The following is a 14,898-nucleotide window of genomic DNA, read 5'->3' as shown; positions in this document are numbered from 1 at the left end:
GTTGTACTTAGAGGGAATTTGGAAATTTTAGACTTTTACTGTGATGAAATGAGTTGTCATCAACATTAAAAGTGGATACAGGAAAATGTTTTTAGAGAATTCTATCTTGAATTAAAAAAAAAAACATTGGAATTAGTGTACAGTCAGTCAACTGTATGACATCAGTTTTAAAATATTTGGCCTGAATTGGAACAATGCATTTTCCATAGAGTTTCAAATTTAGATAAAATATGAAACATTGCATTTCACTGATAATAATTTGATACAGATTTTTAATCCTTATCTTTTATTTCAGCTCTCTCTCTCTTTCCCTCTCCCTCCCTTTCTCTCCGTGTCTCCACCATCATCACCACCATCAACATTTAACATCTGTTTTCCATGTTGGCATAGGTTGGACAATTGACACACACGTGCACACACAAACCTTTCTCTTACTCTGTCTTTTTCTTCTCTTTTTTTCAAATTTACCGTAACAATGAATCAATTTTACATAATGCATCTTACATTTTCTAAAATAACATATCTGATTTTATTGTCATCATTAATATATGTCACTTGATACCCTGAAAATGATATTTTAAGATAAAATAACACTTCCATTTTCCTAGCTATCCTCTGTATAATTCATCATTAAGGCATGTAAACAGCACCTAATTGTGCACCAAATTAACTTGCTTCAGATTTCATTAATGACATATTGCATTCTCATTACTAGTCTTATTTAATAAAATTGATAATTTTTTGCTTTTTAAATTATTTGTGTATGATACTGTTTAGAAAATAATTTAATGTTAAAATTTTTGCTTTGATTGTTATCAAATTGAAAAGCTTAAATCAGCATTTCATTGTGAAATACTATCCGGGAGTCATTACTGTCTTAAGTGTAATGGAAAACTAAACTATGGGACTTACCAGCTTCTCCCAGTCACAAATCTAATGGGGTATATGTATAAGAAGCAGAAGTGAGATTTACTAATTGTTCAACATTAATTCACAAGAATAGCTGAGTTTAAATGCAACTGGACATCAGTAGCATTAGAGGATAGACAACTGCAATGATCTTGGCATGTTTTTCAAAAAGAAGTTTAATGAAGTGTGCAGTTAGTTGAGGTGGAAAATATCTGAAGCTATAGTAACACGTACTACTAATTCAATCAATATTCCCCTGCATTATTGAAGAATTTCCATCCATCCATCTTCTCCACCCTCTTCGTATGAGGGTTGTGGGGATAAAGTCCTCAGGCTTCTCCTCCATATGGTCCTATGAGAAGCAACTGTCAGACTTTCTGGCTGGATTCCCAAGTGCAACCAACAGAGACTGGATATTATCTAACCATCTCATTCTTGATCTGTGTCACTTTTTGGTTGGCTTAGTTTGAAGAATCTATCTTGCGATTCTTTCCTGTGAGATTCTAATCACACGTTCGTAGTACTGGAGCCCTCAATACAGGGAAGTAGTGACCTGGAGAGACTCCCTGATCTCTGAGTTACACCTGTTGAGTAACATTACTCCAGAAATTCTTTGGGGGAACCTCATTTTGGCTTCTTGTATTTGTGATTCTTTTGATCATTACCCAACATTCATGATCATAGGTGAGGACAGACGAAGCCAAATTGAAAATAGCAAGTTTGGCTTTTTCCCAACTGCTCCTCTTCTGAAGAGCGAATGCTGGAAGTGGTGCATTACTTGCTGTGATGCAAAATATTTTTACATTGATTCCATGTACATTGACTTCCATTAACTGAGAAGCCAATGGGAAAATACATTTTGCATTACAGAACTCCCAAGTTAAGACAAAGTTTTCTAAAGTACAGCACTTCCCATTATACAGGACTTGTCTGTATTTCCATTGAATTTCGTTTTTGAGTAATTGATTCCAGTTTTTGAATAATCTATATTTCTATTACATTTTGGCTTTCATATAATCTGAAGATCACTCAGCATGTATACAAATAACTTGGCAGAAAAGCAAAATTTAAAAAAAATTGCAGATGACTATTTTTCTTTGTAGTCATAAATATAAAATTTGGTTTTTCTAACTTCATAGTAATTTCTGACATAGTAGAATGGATACACAAACAATCAGTTCAGTAAAGAAAGATTAAATAAGTCACCTAATTTTTTTGTTATTGGATATGTTGGTAGCAATACATAATGTGTGTGTGTATTTGGTGATTGTCAAGTTGTATATCAGTTCTTTGTAAAATCTATAATAAGGGTTTATTTACCAGAAGTAGCTATTTCATTTGATTTTTATTACCGACTCATTGAAGAAAAGCATGAATATCATGTTATTAGCGCCACTGCACTGTATCTGTGGCTAGAGCACTTCATTCTAAATGACTAGTCTAGCAAGATATGAATTGGTGTTATGTGGTGACATAGCTCAACATTTTTTGACTGTCTAGATAACCATGAAATGAAAAAGAAAATGATCACTTATTGGCTAATAGGTCCTGAACAAAATGGTCAAATTATAGTTTTCTTGTTGCTTAGAATATTTTCAACATTAAGCTGTATCATCCACCGTAGACATAATGGCAGTAAAAGGACATTATACTGACACTTGTAATTTTAGTATCTCAGCTTTGTGTATGTGTATATCAACGTGCTCTTTCTCTCCCTCTCTGTCTATCTAAAATGTGTCTGTATACATACAGAAACATGATTCTGGTATCAAAGAGGCTTGTTTTTGTTATGTTACTTCCTGAAAGTATCTGGTCAAATGTAAAATATATATGCATATATCATTATTCTTTCATTGTTTTTCCCTTTCTCTCCCCGCCACTCTCTTTCACTCACTCTCGCACACAAACAAACCAATATTATACTATACAGTATTGTTTAGTTGGGAAGATAAGCATATCCTCCATGCACTTCATAAGTAGCAATTTTGTTTCCCTCTCTTTACCAGTTTGGTTTTTGCCTTTAGAGGCCATTTCCTTTTAGTGGAATAGAAATTACTCATCGTACCAATATTAAGAAAATGTGTGACTAAACTGCTCACAGACTGTTTTGCAGTGTAGAATAGTTATATATATATATATATATATATATATATATATATATAATTGAAGATAAAAGTTGATTATAACTACAGAAACTATGTGTGAATATATTTAACAATATGTCCAGTAGAATGTTTGGTATGTTTTCTTAAATCTTTCTTGTTCATGGCAATTGTTATTAATTATTACATCTAATATTTTAAAAGTATGACATAAATAAATAAATAGTAAATTTAGAGTCTTGATTTATGTGAGCATGGAGATTAAAACAACAATTCTCTTTTTTTAGAAATAGTTTGTAGGTTTTACAAAATCTAACATTGTTGTCATATTTCAGCTTGATAAGGATTGTCTCTTCCTTTTTGAAATCATATTTTTAATGGACTTATTTTATTTATATATATTTCTAGTTCTTAATATATTGTTTTTTGATTTTTATGTAACTTGATAAATATTTAGTGTCATTTAAGGCTGGCTTTTGTTAGGTACACAAACATTTCGAATAAAAATTTTCTTTTTTGAAGAATACAATTTCGTCAAGTTGCTTATATTTTCTTTTCTCTATACACTCACACACACACACATCTGCATACATCATGTATGGTGTGTGGGTGTGTGTGTGTGTGTGTGTGTGTGTGTGTGTGTGTAAATAATCAGCTTCAAAATTGAATTCTTTATTTCTCAGTGCAAACTGCTACTTGTTCGAAGACAGCTGTAATAATTGTAAACTTTTTTCTGAGGGAAAGAAATGGACCTTTGCCAATAACTGTCACAATGTTGAAATAGTAATATATGTAGCTGTTAGTTAAAATGAAATAGATATGTAGGTAAACTTACAGTTCCAGATGTTAGTGAGAAAATGAGAAGGTTATGGCTTCTATGCACACTAATTCAAGTCAATGATAAACAGCTGGTTACTGAATTAGATAACAGATTGCCATTTTCTCTTAATTCTTAAAAATAGTTCAAATATGCTATCTAGTCTTAGAGCTTCTATAAAATTTAAGTCACTTTAGCTTAACATTATATGGGTGTCATTGATGGTTATTTCATTTTTGAAAAGTACTATTTACATCTTTTAGTATATGATTTAGTAGATAATTACACTAATAATAGTAAGCTTTATCTTCCTAGTAGGTAAAAGTTGTTATTCAATCTTACAGAGTTCCTAAATTAATTTTTATGACAATGAAAAATGTCTGAGACTTGTAACTATCTTATATATATGTAAGACATTCATTTGGCAGATTCATTAGTGTTAGACAGAATGTGTTGTAACATTTGTTGTAGTTCTCTGCAGTCTGAGTTCAAATTCTGCCCATGTCCGCTTTGTATTTCATTCTTCTGAGTTTGTTAAAAAAAAAGTACCAGCTAGTACAGCCTGCTCTCTAGTGGTTACATCTTGGATGTTCCATTAGGTCTTATATGAGATGGCTGAATGGGTATCTGTATCTACTTGCAACTATATATATATATATATATATATACTGTCAAGTCATCACTCATGAATGTTGGCTGGAGTTTAGTCTTACTTTGGTTATAGTCATTAAAAAAATTTTCAAGGGAGATATATTTAGAAATTATTTTGGCCAACAACATGTGTGGCACCTTAGGCAAGTGTCTTCACCTATAGTCCTGGGCCAACCAAACCCTAATGAGTGGATTTGGCAGACAAAAACTGAGAGAAGCCTGTTGTATATAACGTGTATGTGTGTTTGTATTTGTCACCCCCACCATTTGACAAATGGTGTTGGTTTGTTTTCATCCCTGTAACATAGCAGTTTGGCAACAGAGACTGATATAATAAGTACCAGATTTTTAAAAAATAAACTTTGAGGTTGATTTATTTGACTAAAGTTGCTGCTCCAGCATGACAAGGGAATTATATAAATTTAAAAGGACCACCCCCGATTTTTTTTTAAGTATCAAACAATTTAAATTTTATTTTTAATAATTTCTCTTTCTGAGAAAATTAACATGCAAAAGATAGAATATTTTTGTTACTGTTTAGTTTTCTTTTCCTTTCTGAATTTGATATATGTTTATATAAAATTTGTACAATAAATCTTTTCCAACAGGAATTTACATTGTTACTTAGTCTTTAGCAGAGATAACTCTGTTGTAAGTGTTCAGACTAGGTCTCTGGTCAAAGGATAACTCATTGTCTTTATGTGCTGTTTCCTACTACTTCAACCAATTGAGCTGTGTTTTTTTTTTTTTCACCCTTTCCGTCATCAGTCTTTTAAGCTGGGCAAAAGGTCATAAGTGCTGTTCTCCCTACTCTGACCCAGCCATAATAAAAATATCAGCATCATTAATATTCTTAAATTTATTTCATCATACATCGGTATAATAGCTAGTTGTATCCATTATCTGTTTTGAATCTTGCAGCTTTTCTTTTACATTAACTTGTTTTTTAAGAGTCTGCTTGAACGTAAGAGAGAGAGAACTATGTGTAAGTCAATGGTGTGTGTGTTTTGCAATAACATAAGGGATTACAAGTAGATAATATTGATGTGATAACGATGAATGCCAACTGAAGTGTCACTTCACCTGTTGTTAGATCCCTACAGTTGGACATGGATTTGGGCTGTACTTAATACCATGCTAGTTCATTGCTATTGTCACAGATCAGCAGTCACTTAAATGAACACTTGATTGATGTGTTGTTTTATTGACACTACAAAGATTTGAATTCAGAATGGAAGAGCTGGAACAAATATTGTCCCAATGCTCTAACCATTCTGGTAGTCCACCACTCTATCTTAATCTGTACTGCTGCAAGCAATTTATTATTTTTTTGAACTTTAGTTTATTTTGCTCATAACCATACTTTTAGTTCTTAATATACTTAACTGATCCAGATATTTCCTCTGTTATCCCTGCATGTTATTTTTATAAGTGTATCTATGTGTAAAGTAGATATATTGAGCTTTACTCTAAAATAATTTTTGGCCTATAAGCAATTCCTAAAGCTCTGAAGAATCAGGAATTTGACCTAGTTGGATCTGATTCATCTTTGGAATAACTTATGCCATGAATGCTCTCCCAGGCTGTTACTTATCAGTCAATGATTCTGAATATATCATTTGGTGGGATTGAGTTAATAATTTTCATGTACCCAGAAAATACCATAATACACCATAAGGCAATGTAATTATTTATCAATTAATATCCTCTGTGGTGTGCGATGCAATTTTCCTAATATGATGTGATGTAAGGAAACTAGATTTTTTAAGCCTATAATCTAAAGATACAACTGTTTTGTAGAAGATTTAGTACTGATAAGTTGATAAAGATCAGCGTAGGTAGGTCAAATAGTAAACCAGTGTGTTTTGAAATTACAAAAATACATTATTGTTGCCACACATTTTCTTTGCTGGCATATTGTAAGGTGAAAATGATTTTAAATAAATACAAACAAAAGTTTATATAGTTTTTCAGTAATATAAAAATATGTCAAACATTTCTTTTGTTCATCAGAATGGACTCCTGACACAATGCAGCCTAGAATGGTTTAAGTGTCCACTGACACCAAATTTGATTCACAGTTTTAATAATTTCACTGATGTTACTTCTCCTCACTAGCTATAATCAATTGTCTACAGAAGATAAGAGCCATCAAATGCACTTGTCTCAATACATTATATGAAAAGAAAAATGTTAAGTGGTGATCCAGTGATTCATTAAGTGTTACATGATATTTTCACTATTTTATAGATTCTGGAAATTTAGATTGTTGCTTCATTTAGTTTATTATCAGTTAAATATTAATAAAGATGCAAATTACACAGGTTCATAAAATGGAACTTTTTGAAAATTGTTTTGATAATTGTAGGTTACTTCATGTGTTTTTGTGATGCTAATCAAAATAGCACTTTCTCATTACCTAAGGTTTTCTCACAATTTAATCATAAAATATACTATTATGTATAGGTAAATCCACATATGGCAGGACAAAATGAAACTAATAAAAATGAACTTGATACTTCATTTAGCAAAATAAAATAACACAAATGTAATTGAAAGGTGAGAAAATAGATTTTTACAAGGGTTCCAATTATGTTTTAGGTTCAGCACCTCAAAATCTATTCTCTTTCCCTTGGAAACAATGCCAGGAACTCTTTCGTTTGTGAGCATTTGATAGACAATCATGATGCAAAATCCAGCAGTAGCCATCATACTGGTTTCAGGTTTTGCACAAGATCAACAATTTGAGTGGGGGGTGGGACAAGTCAATTATATCGACCCCACCCCCACCCCAGTGCTCAACTGGTACTTATTTTATTGACCCTGAAAAGATGAAAGGCAAAGTCGACCTCAGCAGGATTTGAAGTCAGAATATAAAGACGGAATGTTACTAAACATTTGATCTGGCATGCTAATGATTCAGCCGGCTTGCCACCTTGTAGTCAGCCATCATATTGACATTACATCTTTCCTGATAGCTTCTTTCCATCTCCTATGTGTCCTGATGAAACCTTTCCCCTGCTCCTCACTCACATTCACAGATTTTCCAGAAAGAAATCCAAATGAGCATATAGAAAACAAACTATAATGCTCGTTTTACATCCTAAGTCCTGGAACTTTGTCAGCATTCTTCCCACTATATCATGTTTGGACGCTTGTGATTACCCAAGTTCTTTTTTAGAGAATCACTTAGATTTTTCAAAATCTTCATCTTTGACAAGTGTCCTTATATCTAGTCCTATAAATACACCCTCTTCAACCTTGGAACTTTGCTATACAAATACTTGAAGCCCTCTCCATCCTGTGGCAGAGCTTTTACAAATTGCTTCATGAGGCCAAGTTTTAGATGTAGAGGAGACAAAAGAACCCCATTTTGGGTCAACCAAACTTTCTCAAAGAATATTCTTTGTTCCTTATGTGAGCATATCCCTACTAGGCCATTCTTTTTTAGACCACACACAAGAAACAAGGACACTTTATGTAGCTTGACTATTTGTCCAAGCAACATGCAAATTATTTTCAAGTCACCACAAATCATTCAGTTGTGATCTTGGAATTTAATCATGTGTAAGAGTAACACCAAATTTTTATGTTTCCTTCATAACCCACTGAGAGTCCAACAATATTTGTTTTACTGTTAAAGTTTATTTATAGTTTTACTGTTATAGTTTATTCACATTATTCTGTTAAAAGTAATGCTTATTTATTCACATTGTTTTGGATTAATCATGCCTTATTGTGTAACATTGATGATTGTTTTTGTAATTTTTAAAATCAGCTGGTAAAAATTGGTTTCACCCAATAAATGTGAAACAATTTTTTGGTTGCAGACCTGTGTTATTGAGTTGCTCTAATTTTCAGAGATTACACAAAGGCCAACATTTATTTTTATCCTTATATCATTTGTTTATTTTGTCTTGCAAATATACCTCTTACCTGTGATGCATCTTTCTTTGGCTTAGTTCCCAAACTTTTGGCAGTTTTGTATGTATGTGTGTGCATGTATGCACGCACATACATTTGTTTTACCTAGCGTTTTCTCCTTTCTTTTCTATTCATTAAAAATTTTTTATTTTATTTATTTATTTCCTTGCAGGTTGGGGGTGGGATTTCTGCATTAAGTAAGAGAATGTTCATAAAAAAGCACTTGGAAATAATAACTTAAAAATTTCATAATACACATTAAATGACCAACTCTGTGCAATGTTGGGAAAAAAGTTAGGCACAAGGGGAATTAAATGTGGCATGCAGGCGAGGAGAACGCATCGGTTTGGACATGTGCTGCATATAAGTAAAGACAGCTGTATACGGAAGTGCTTGTCACTGAAAGTGAATGATACCTGTGGAAGAAGGAGAGCCAGAAAGACATAGAATGAAGTCTTGAGAACTGATCTCCGGATGTTAGGGATCAGTGAGGAAACGACAAGCAACTGAGATGTTTGGCAATATGAGGTTCTAGAGTAGACCCACCAACATCAGTGGAACTGAGTGCTAGAAGTGTTGTGTCCCACCCACATGTAACAAACTTTTCACACACCCTACTCCAAGAAACCAAACTGCATCTTTCTCTTCCTCACATTTCCTCTTCATACATTATGATTGTCTCCCACTCCCCTTCCCTGCTGTGCTTTACCCAACCCTATCTTTATACCTGGGTGTTTGCTGGTCACTGCAATCCCCACTCTCTTCTGGGCAATGCCTGACCACATGTATTATGACCTCCGTACCTTGAGGGCATACCCTGGCAATTACTACCATTTATCTCTCATCCTTACTCTCCCATCACATCTATGCTCTGATCCTTGTTACTTGTCAGTATCCCCAGGCACTTCACCACCATCTCTCTCCTGCTCTCTCTTGCTCTTTTGCTGTTTCTCTCTCTCTCTCTCTCTTTCTCTCTCTCTCTCTCTCTCTCTTTCTCTCTCTCTCTCTTTCTCTCTCTCTCTCTCTCTCTCTCTCTTTCTCTCTCTCTTTCTCTCTCTCTCTCTCTCTCTCTCTCTCTCTCTCTCTCGTCCTATCAGATTAAATTCTTTATAATATGTATCCTCTGTCTGGGGCAGTGGTTCTCTATCTTTTTACTTTGTGATGTATGGGAGACAAAATAAAACTTTACTGGTATACTTCACTTGAAAACTGAAAAAAATAATCCATTTTGAAGTTAAAAATTTTGATAAGAATATTTTCTCAATCATTCTTGTGTTTGCAAAATTATAACAGTTTTCAAAATAAACATTAAAGATTTTTTTAAAGCTTTATCTTTCATGAAGATCATTTTTACCTTTTATCCTTCTGATGTTAATAATATAAACATCATTAATGAATGATGTTGATTTATTTAATTATAATTTTTTGTATTTCAAACAACATTTTGTATTATTATAATACATATATGCTTTTTCTTGTTCAGGGCAATGTTTCAAATGTAATGAGAAGGTGACTGGTAGCAATGAGGCATGTCAGGCTATGGGGAACTTATATCATACAAAATGCTTTGTATGTTGTTCCTGTGGTAAGTACTATTAAATCATTTAATAAATAATTTATTGATAAACTTATTTTATAGAGAAAAGCAGCTTTTTTTTAAATTTTGCTTCATGCATAGCATTTTCTGTTTGATTTAAAGTTTTTGTAATTGGTATAAGTCAAAGTAAATGCTTTTCTAATGTACTCTGGTATTTCATAAAAAAAAGAACAGACCAGAAAAGTACAGCCTCTTTAATAATATGTAAACAGCTAAAATCTTTTTGGTTGCTCAAAATTGACTGCTTTATTTATCATCATAGTCATTGTAATTTCTAATTATGCATATACTTAATGATTGATTTCTGTTTTGTCGTGTCTGGATAGACAAACAGCTCTTTATATTATAATCATCATCATAACTCAATTTTCCATGCTAGCATGGGTTCAACTATATATACATAGCTACACTTTCAGCGCACCCTCCTCCGCTACTGACTTGGTCACCTAGGTAATGGAAGCATAGATATATATATATATATATATATATATATATATATAAATATATATATATATATAATCATCATCATCATCTTTTAACATTGCTGGCATGGGTTGGATGGGTTGATCAGACCTGACAAGCGGAGGAACTGCACCATCATCATCATCATCGTTTAACGTCCACTTTCCATGCTAGCATGGGTTGGACGATTTGACTGAGGACTGGCGAACCAGATGGCTGCACCAGGCTCCAATCTGATATGGCAGAGTTTCTACTGCTGGATGCCCTTCCTAATGCCAACTACTCAGAGAGTGTAGTGGGTGCTTTTAGGTGCCACCTGCACAGGAGCCAGTCCAGCGGCACTGGCAACGACCTCGCTCAAGTGTTTTTTTGTGCCAGTAAGGAAACGCTGGTAACGATCACGCTCAAATGGTACTTTTCACATGCTACCAACACAGAGCCAGACAGCTGCTCTAGCAATGATCACACTCGGATGGTGCTGTTAGCGCTCCACTGGCTCGGATGCCAGTCATCGAATTTGCCCCAACAGGTCTTCACAAGCAAAGTTTAGTGTCCAATGAAGGAAAGGTACGCATAAGTGGGCTGGCTACACCCCTGGCAAAGTCCACGAGTTATGGTCTCACTTGACTTGCCAGGTCTTCTCACAGCATATTTCCAAAGGTCTCGGTCACTAGTCATTGCCTTGGTGAGGCCTAATGTTCGAAGGTCATGCTTTACCACCTCATCTCAGGTCTTCCTGGGTCTACTTCTTCCACAGGTTCCCTCAACTGCTAGGGTGTGGCACTTTTTCACACAGCTATCCTCATCCATTCTCGCCATATGACCATACCAGCACAATCATCTCTCTTGCCCACCACAACTGATGCTTCTTAGGTTCAACTTTTCTCTCAAGGTACTTACACTCTGTAGAGTATGCACACTGACATTACACATCCATCGGAGCATACTGGCTTCATTCCTTTCGAGCTTACGCATGTCCTCAGCAGTCACGGCCCATGTTTCACTGCCATGTAGCATGGCTGTTTGTACACATGCATCATACAGTCTGCCTTTTACTCTGAGCGAGTGGCCCTTTGTCACCAGCAGAAGTAAGAGCTCTCTGAACTTTACCCAGGCTATTCCTATTGTAGCACCTACACTTTCAGCGCACCCTCCCCTGCTACTGACTTGGTCACCTAGGTAATGGAAGCATATATATATATATATATATATATATATATATATATATATATATATATAATCATCATCATCATCATCTTTTAACATTGCTGGCATGGACTGGATGGGTTGATCAGACCTGACAAGCTGAGGAACTGCACCAGACTCCAGTCTGATTTGGCATGGTTTCTGTGGCTAGATGCCCTTCCTAACGCCAGCAACTTTACAGTGTGTGCTGGGTGCTTTTACGTGCCACCGCATTGGCACTTTTACATGGCACCACACAGGCATTTTTACATGACAATGCCACAAGTACTTTTTATGTAGAACCGGTCCAGGACTTTTGCAGGTCAATCCTCACCAATGGAGGGACCAGTCTTATTGCTTCTGCTGTGGAGTATGGGTCTTCCTGAGTACATATATATATTTAGTGGAATGGCTGTAGGGTTAAAAAGTTTAGTTCCAAACCAATGTAGTTTCAGGTTCAGTCCTACCACATAACACCTTGGGTGTCTTTACAATAGCCCTGAGCCAACTAAAACATTGTGAGTAGATCTGGTAGATAGAAACTTATGTGTGTGTGTCTGTGTGTTTACAGATGTGGCTCTCTAAAGATCATGAACTGTAAGGGGTGATGCTGTTGTCATTTTCCTTGTCAACAAATTACCTGCTCGTTTTGCCCCTTCACAGATGTGTAAAGTAAAAGATCCCTTGCTTGAAAAAAGGTAAGGGTTAATGACATGAGGGACACCCTGGCTGCAAAAACAATGTCTTAACAATATAGCTAGCTAACCGATGCTAGCTTGGAAAAATGAATGTAAAAGCAAACGAAGGGAGCTAATTAGTGTAATCATTGTCATGACAATTATTATATAATCAAGTCTACACATGTCAGTTGACACTAACATGATAAACTGGCAAATTTTTAAGTCATGCAAGACATTTTAGCAGTGGTACAGTTAATAGAAGCTAAAAAACAACCCAAGAAAATTGTGGAAATAAAAATGAATCCCTATTCATCAGTATATTTCTATGAATGTAATATCTGAATAATATGTTTATTTTTTGGGGGGTTTTTAACCTTCCTAGAGTCAGGAAGAGTTATGTATTTAAGTTAGCTAAAAATGACTCTGCTTTTGTTAGATTTTCTTCAGATCAGAGGATAATTTTATTTACACTCTGTGTGTGTGTGTAAATATGTATATATGTGTGTACATATACAATATATGATGTATGTATATAAAAACAGGTGAGGGCTGGCTACATGAAGAGCATCTGGATGTAGAAAATCTGCCTCAATGAACTCTGTCCAATCCATGTAAGCATGGATAAGTGGCTTTAAAATGGTAAGGATGATGATGATATATTATTGACATCATAAGAATGAATATAGGAAATTGAAGGATTGCTTTGATCTAATGGTAGAATGTCTTTCATATTTACAGTCGTTGGTTCAGGCCTCACAGGCAGCCTTCAACTCTTTCTATCAAATTTTTTTTTTTAACCCAGTATTTACATGCTATTATTTATAGCTTTATCTGTTATAAATAACAGCACATGTGTGTGCGTGCACGCACACACACACACACACACACACAAGTATGAGATGTGTTGCCATGGTTGTTTTGACTCTGCCTGCTTTGGCATCATTGATTTGATCTTTTCATTTATCTTTTATTTTTTTCTTGTTTCAAAAGAAACTTGTCTACAATCATGATGGAGCATTGCCTTGAAGGGTTTTAGTCAAACAAATCAACCCCAGGATTTATTTTTTTTAAGCCTAGTACTTATTCTATTGGTCTCTTTTGCCAAACCACTTAGTTACAGGGACATAAACACACACACTTTGTGACAATAATTACTGATATTATTACTATAACTATACATGTTATATTCACTACTGTTAATATTACTACAGCCAACTAAAAACGAGGTTCAGAAATGGTATTTAAACATGGCTGTCTGTTGACGGTTACTGTACTCGTTCTTAGAAGAGTAAAACCTACTTATGGCCAATCTTTTCAGCCTCCTCTATTAATGAAATTAAGAATTGCTACACTACTACACTTTCATCTTTTACTTGCTTCAGCCATTCTGGGGCACCACCTTGAAGGGTTTTAGTTGAACAAATTGACCCCAGGACTTTTTTTTTTCAGGCTTAGTATTTATTCTATCAGCTTTTTGCCTAACTGCTAAGTTATGGGGACATAAACACATCAACACTAGTTGTCAAGTGGTAGTGGGGGACAGGCACAAAGACACACACACACACGACAGGCTTTAGTCTACCAAATTCACTCACAAGGCTTTGGTCAGCCCGAGGCTATAGCAGAAGACTCTTGCCCAGGGTCTCATGCAGTGGGACTGAACCTGGAATCGTGTGGTTGAGAAGCAAGCTTCTTACCACACAACCATGCCTGCACCTGTGATGTGGACATATTTGGCATTGTGAACATTTTGTTTTAATTCTAGTTGAGTTGACAAGTAGCTAAGCATTGTCAAGCTTTCTACTTTACTTGACATATATGGTGCCTGGTGAAATATTGACAAAACAGAAAAGAAAAATTTTCTAACTGTGAATTTTTGTATATATTTGTCAAAGTAGCACTGACAGCCTTGCTGCCCAACATGTCTGTTGAAGTCACCAGCCACAAAGATAAAGTCACTGTCATTTGTCATCAAGGCAGTCTGTAAAACAACATCATAAAAACAGTCCACCTGTTCATTTGGTAGTCACGATTGAGGAGCATAGAGATAATAGTTGCTGTTTCATTTTCTAAGGCTAGTCTAAGTTTAAATATTCTGTTGCATATCTCAATCACTTTATTCGCCCATTGGGTTTAATTGTTTCTCTCCAGTACATCCTCTTTGTTCTTTACTACACTGTAGTGTTAGTTCTTAAAGATTGCAATTTACTACACTACGAAATAGCAGCTTGTATACGAAATAGCAGCTGTATCTCTCTCATATCACACCTTACCATCTTATAAAAAAAGGAAGGCTGTATTGGTTGATGTCATAAATAAACAAATATCTAAGAAAAGAAAAGAAAAATTGGGATGGTCACTGTTAAAATGTCTTTGATGATAGGTCTGCTGAATAGGAATGAGCTGGGGTTAAACACTACAACATAAAATATTAGTCAACAGGGAAATGTTTACATAGTTGCTCAACCTGTTACAAATATCAAATTTCTCTCATTAACTCTACTATCTTAAAAAGGAAAGGACACATTGAGTAATGTGATTCTTAGTGCACTGTATTTCAATAAAGACAAG

At 34.8% G+C, this 14,898-nt stretch overlaps 1 protein-coding gene across 1 annotated transcript in view; it reads left to right on the top strand.

Annotated features, from left to right (window-relative positions):
* Window positions 1–10,242, top strand: part of LOC149137676 (uncharacterized) — a 51,700-nt gene extending 41,458 nt beyond the window's left edge. Inside the window, exon 2 of the mRNA XM_089355906.1 lies at window positions 9,887–10,242. Within this exon, the coding sequence (XP_089212032.1) occupies window positions 9,887–10,002 (116 nt within the window). The 3' untranslated portion in view covers window positions 10,003–10,242. The remainder of the gene's footprint in view (window positions 1–9,886) is intronic.
* Window positions 10,243–14,898: the final 4,656 nt, after the last annotated feature.

The sequence above is a fragment of the Octopus bimaculoides genome, chromosome 1 (genome assembly GCF_046866305.1).
Source record: "Octopus bimaculoides isolate indiv1 chromosome 1, ASM4686630v1, whole genome shotgun sequence".
Lineage (NCBI taxonomy): Eukaryota > Metazoa > Mollusca > Cephalopoda > Octopoda > Octopodidae > Octopus > Octopus bimaculoides.
Note: the sequence above shows the minus strand (reverse complement) of the source record. Positions and strands in the feature narration are given on the sequence as shown.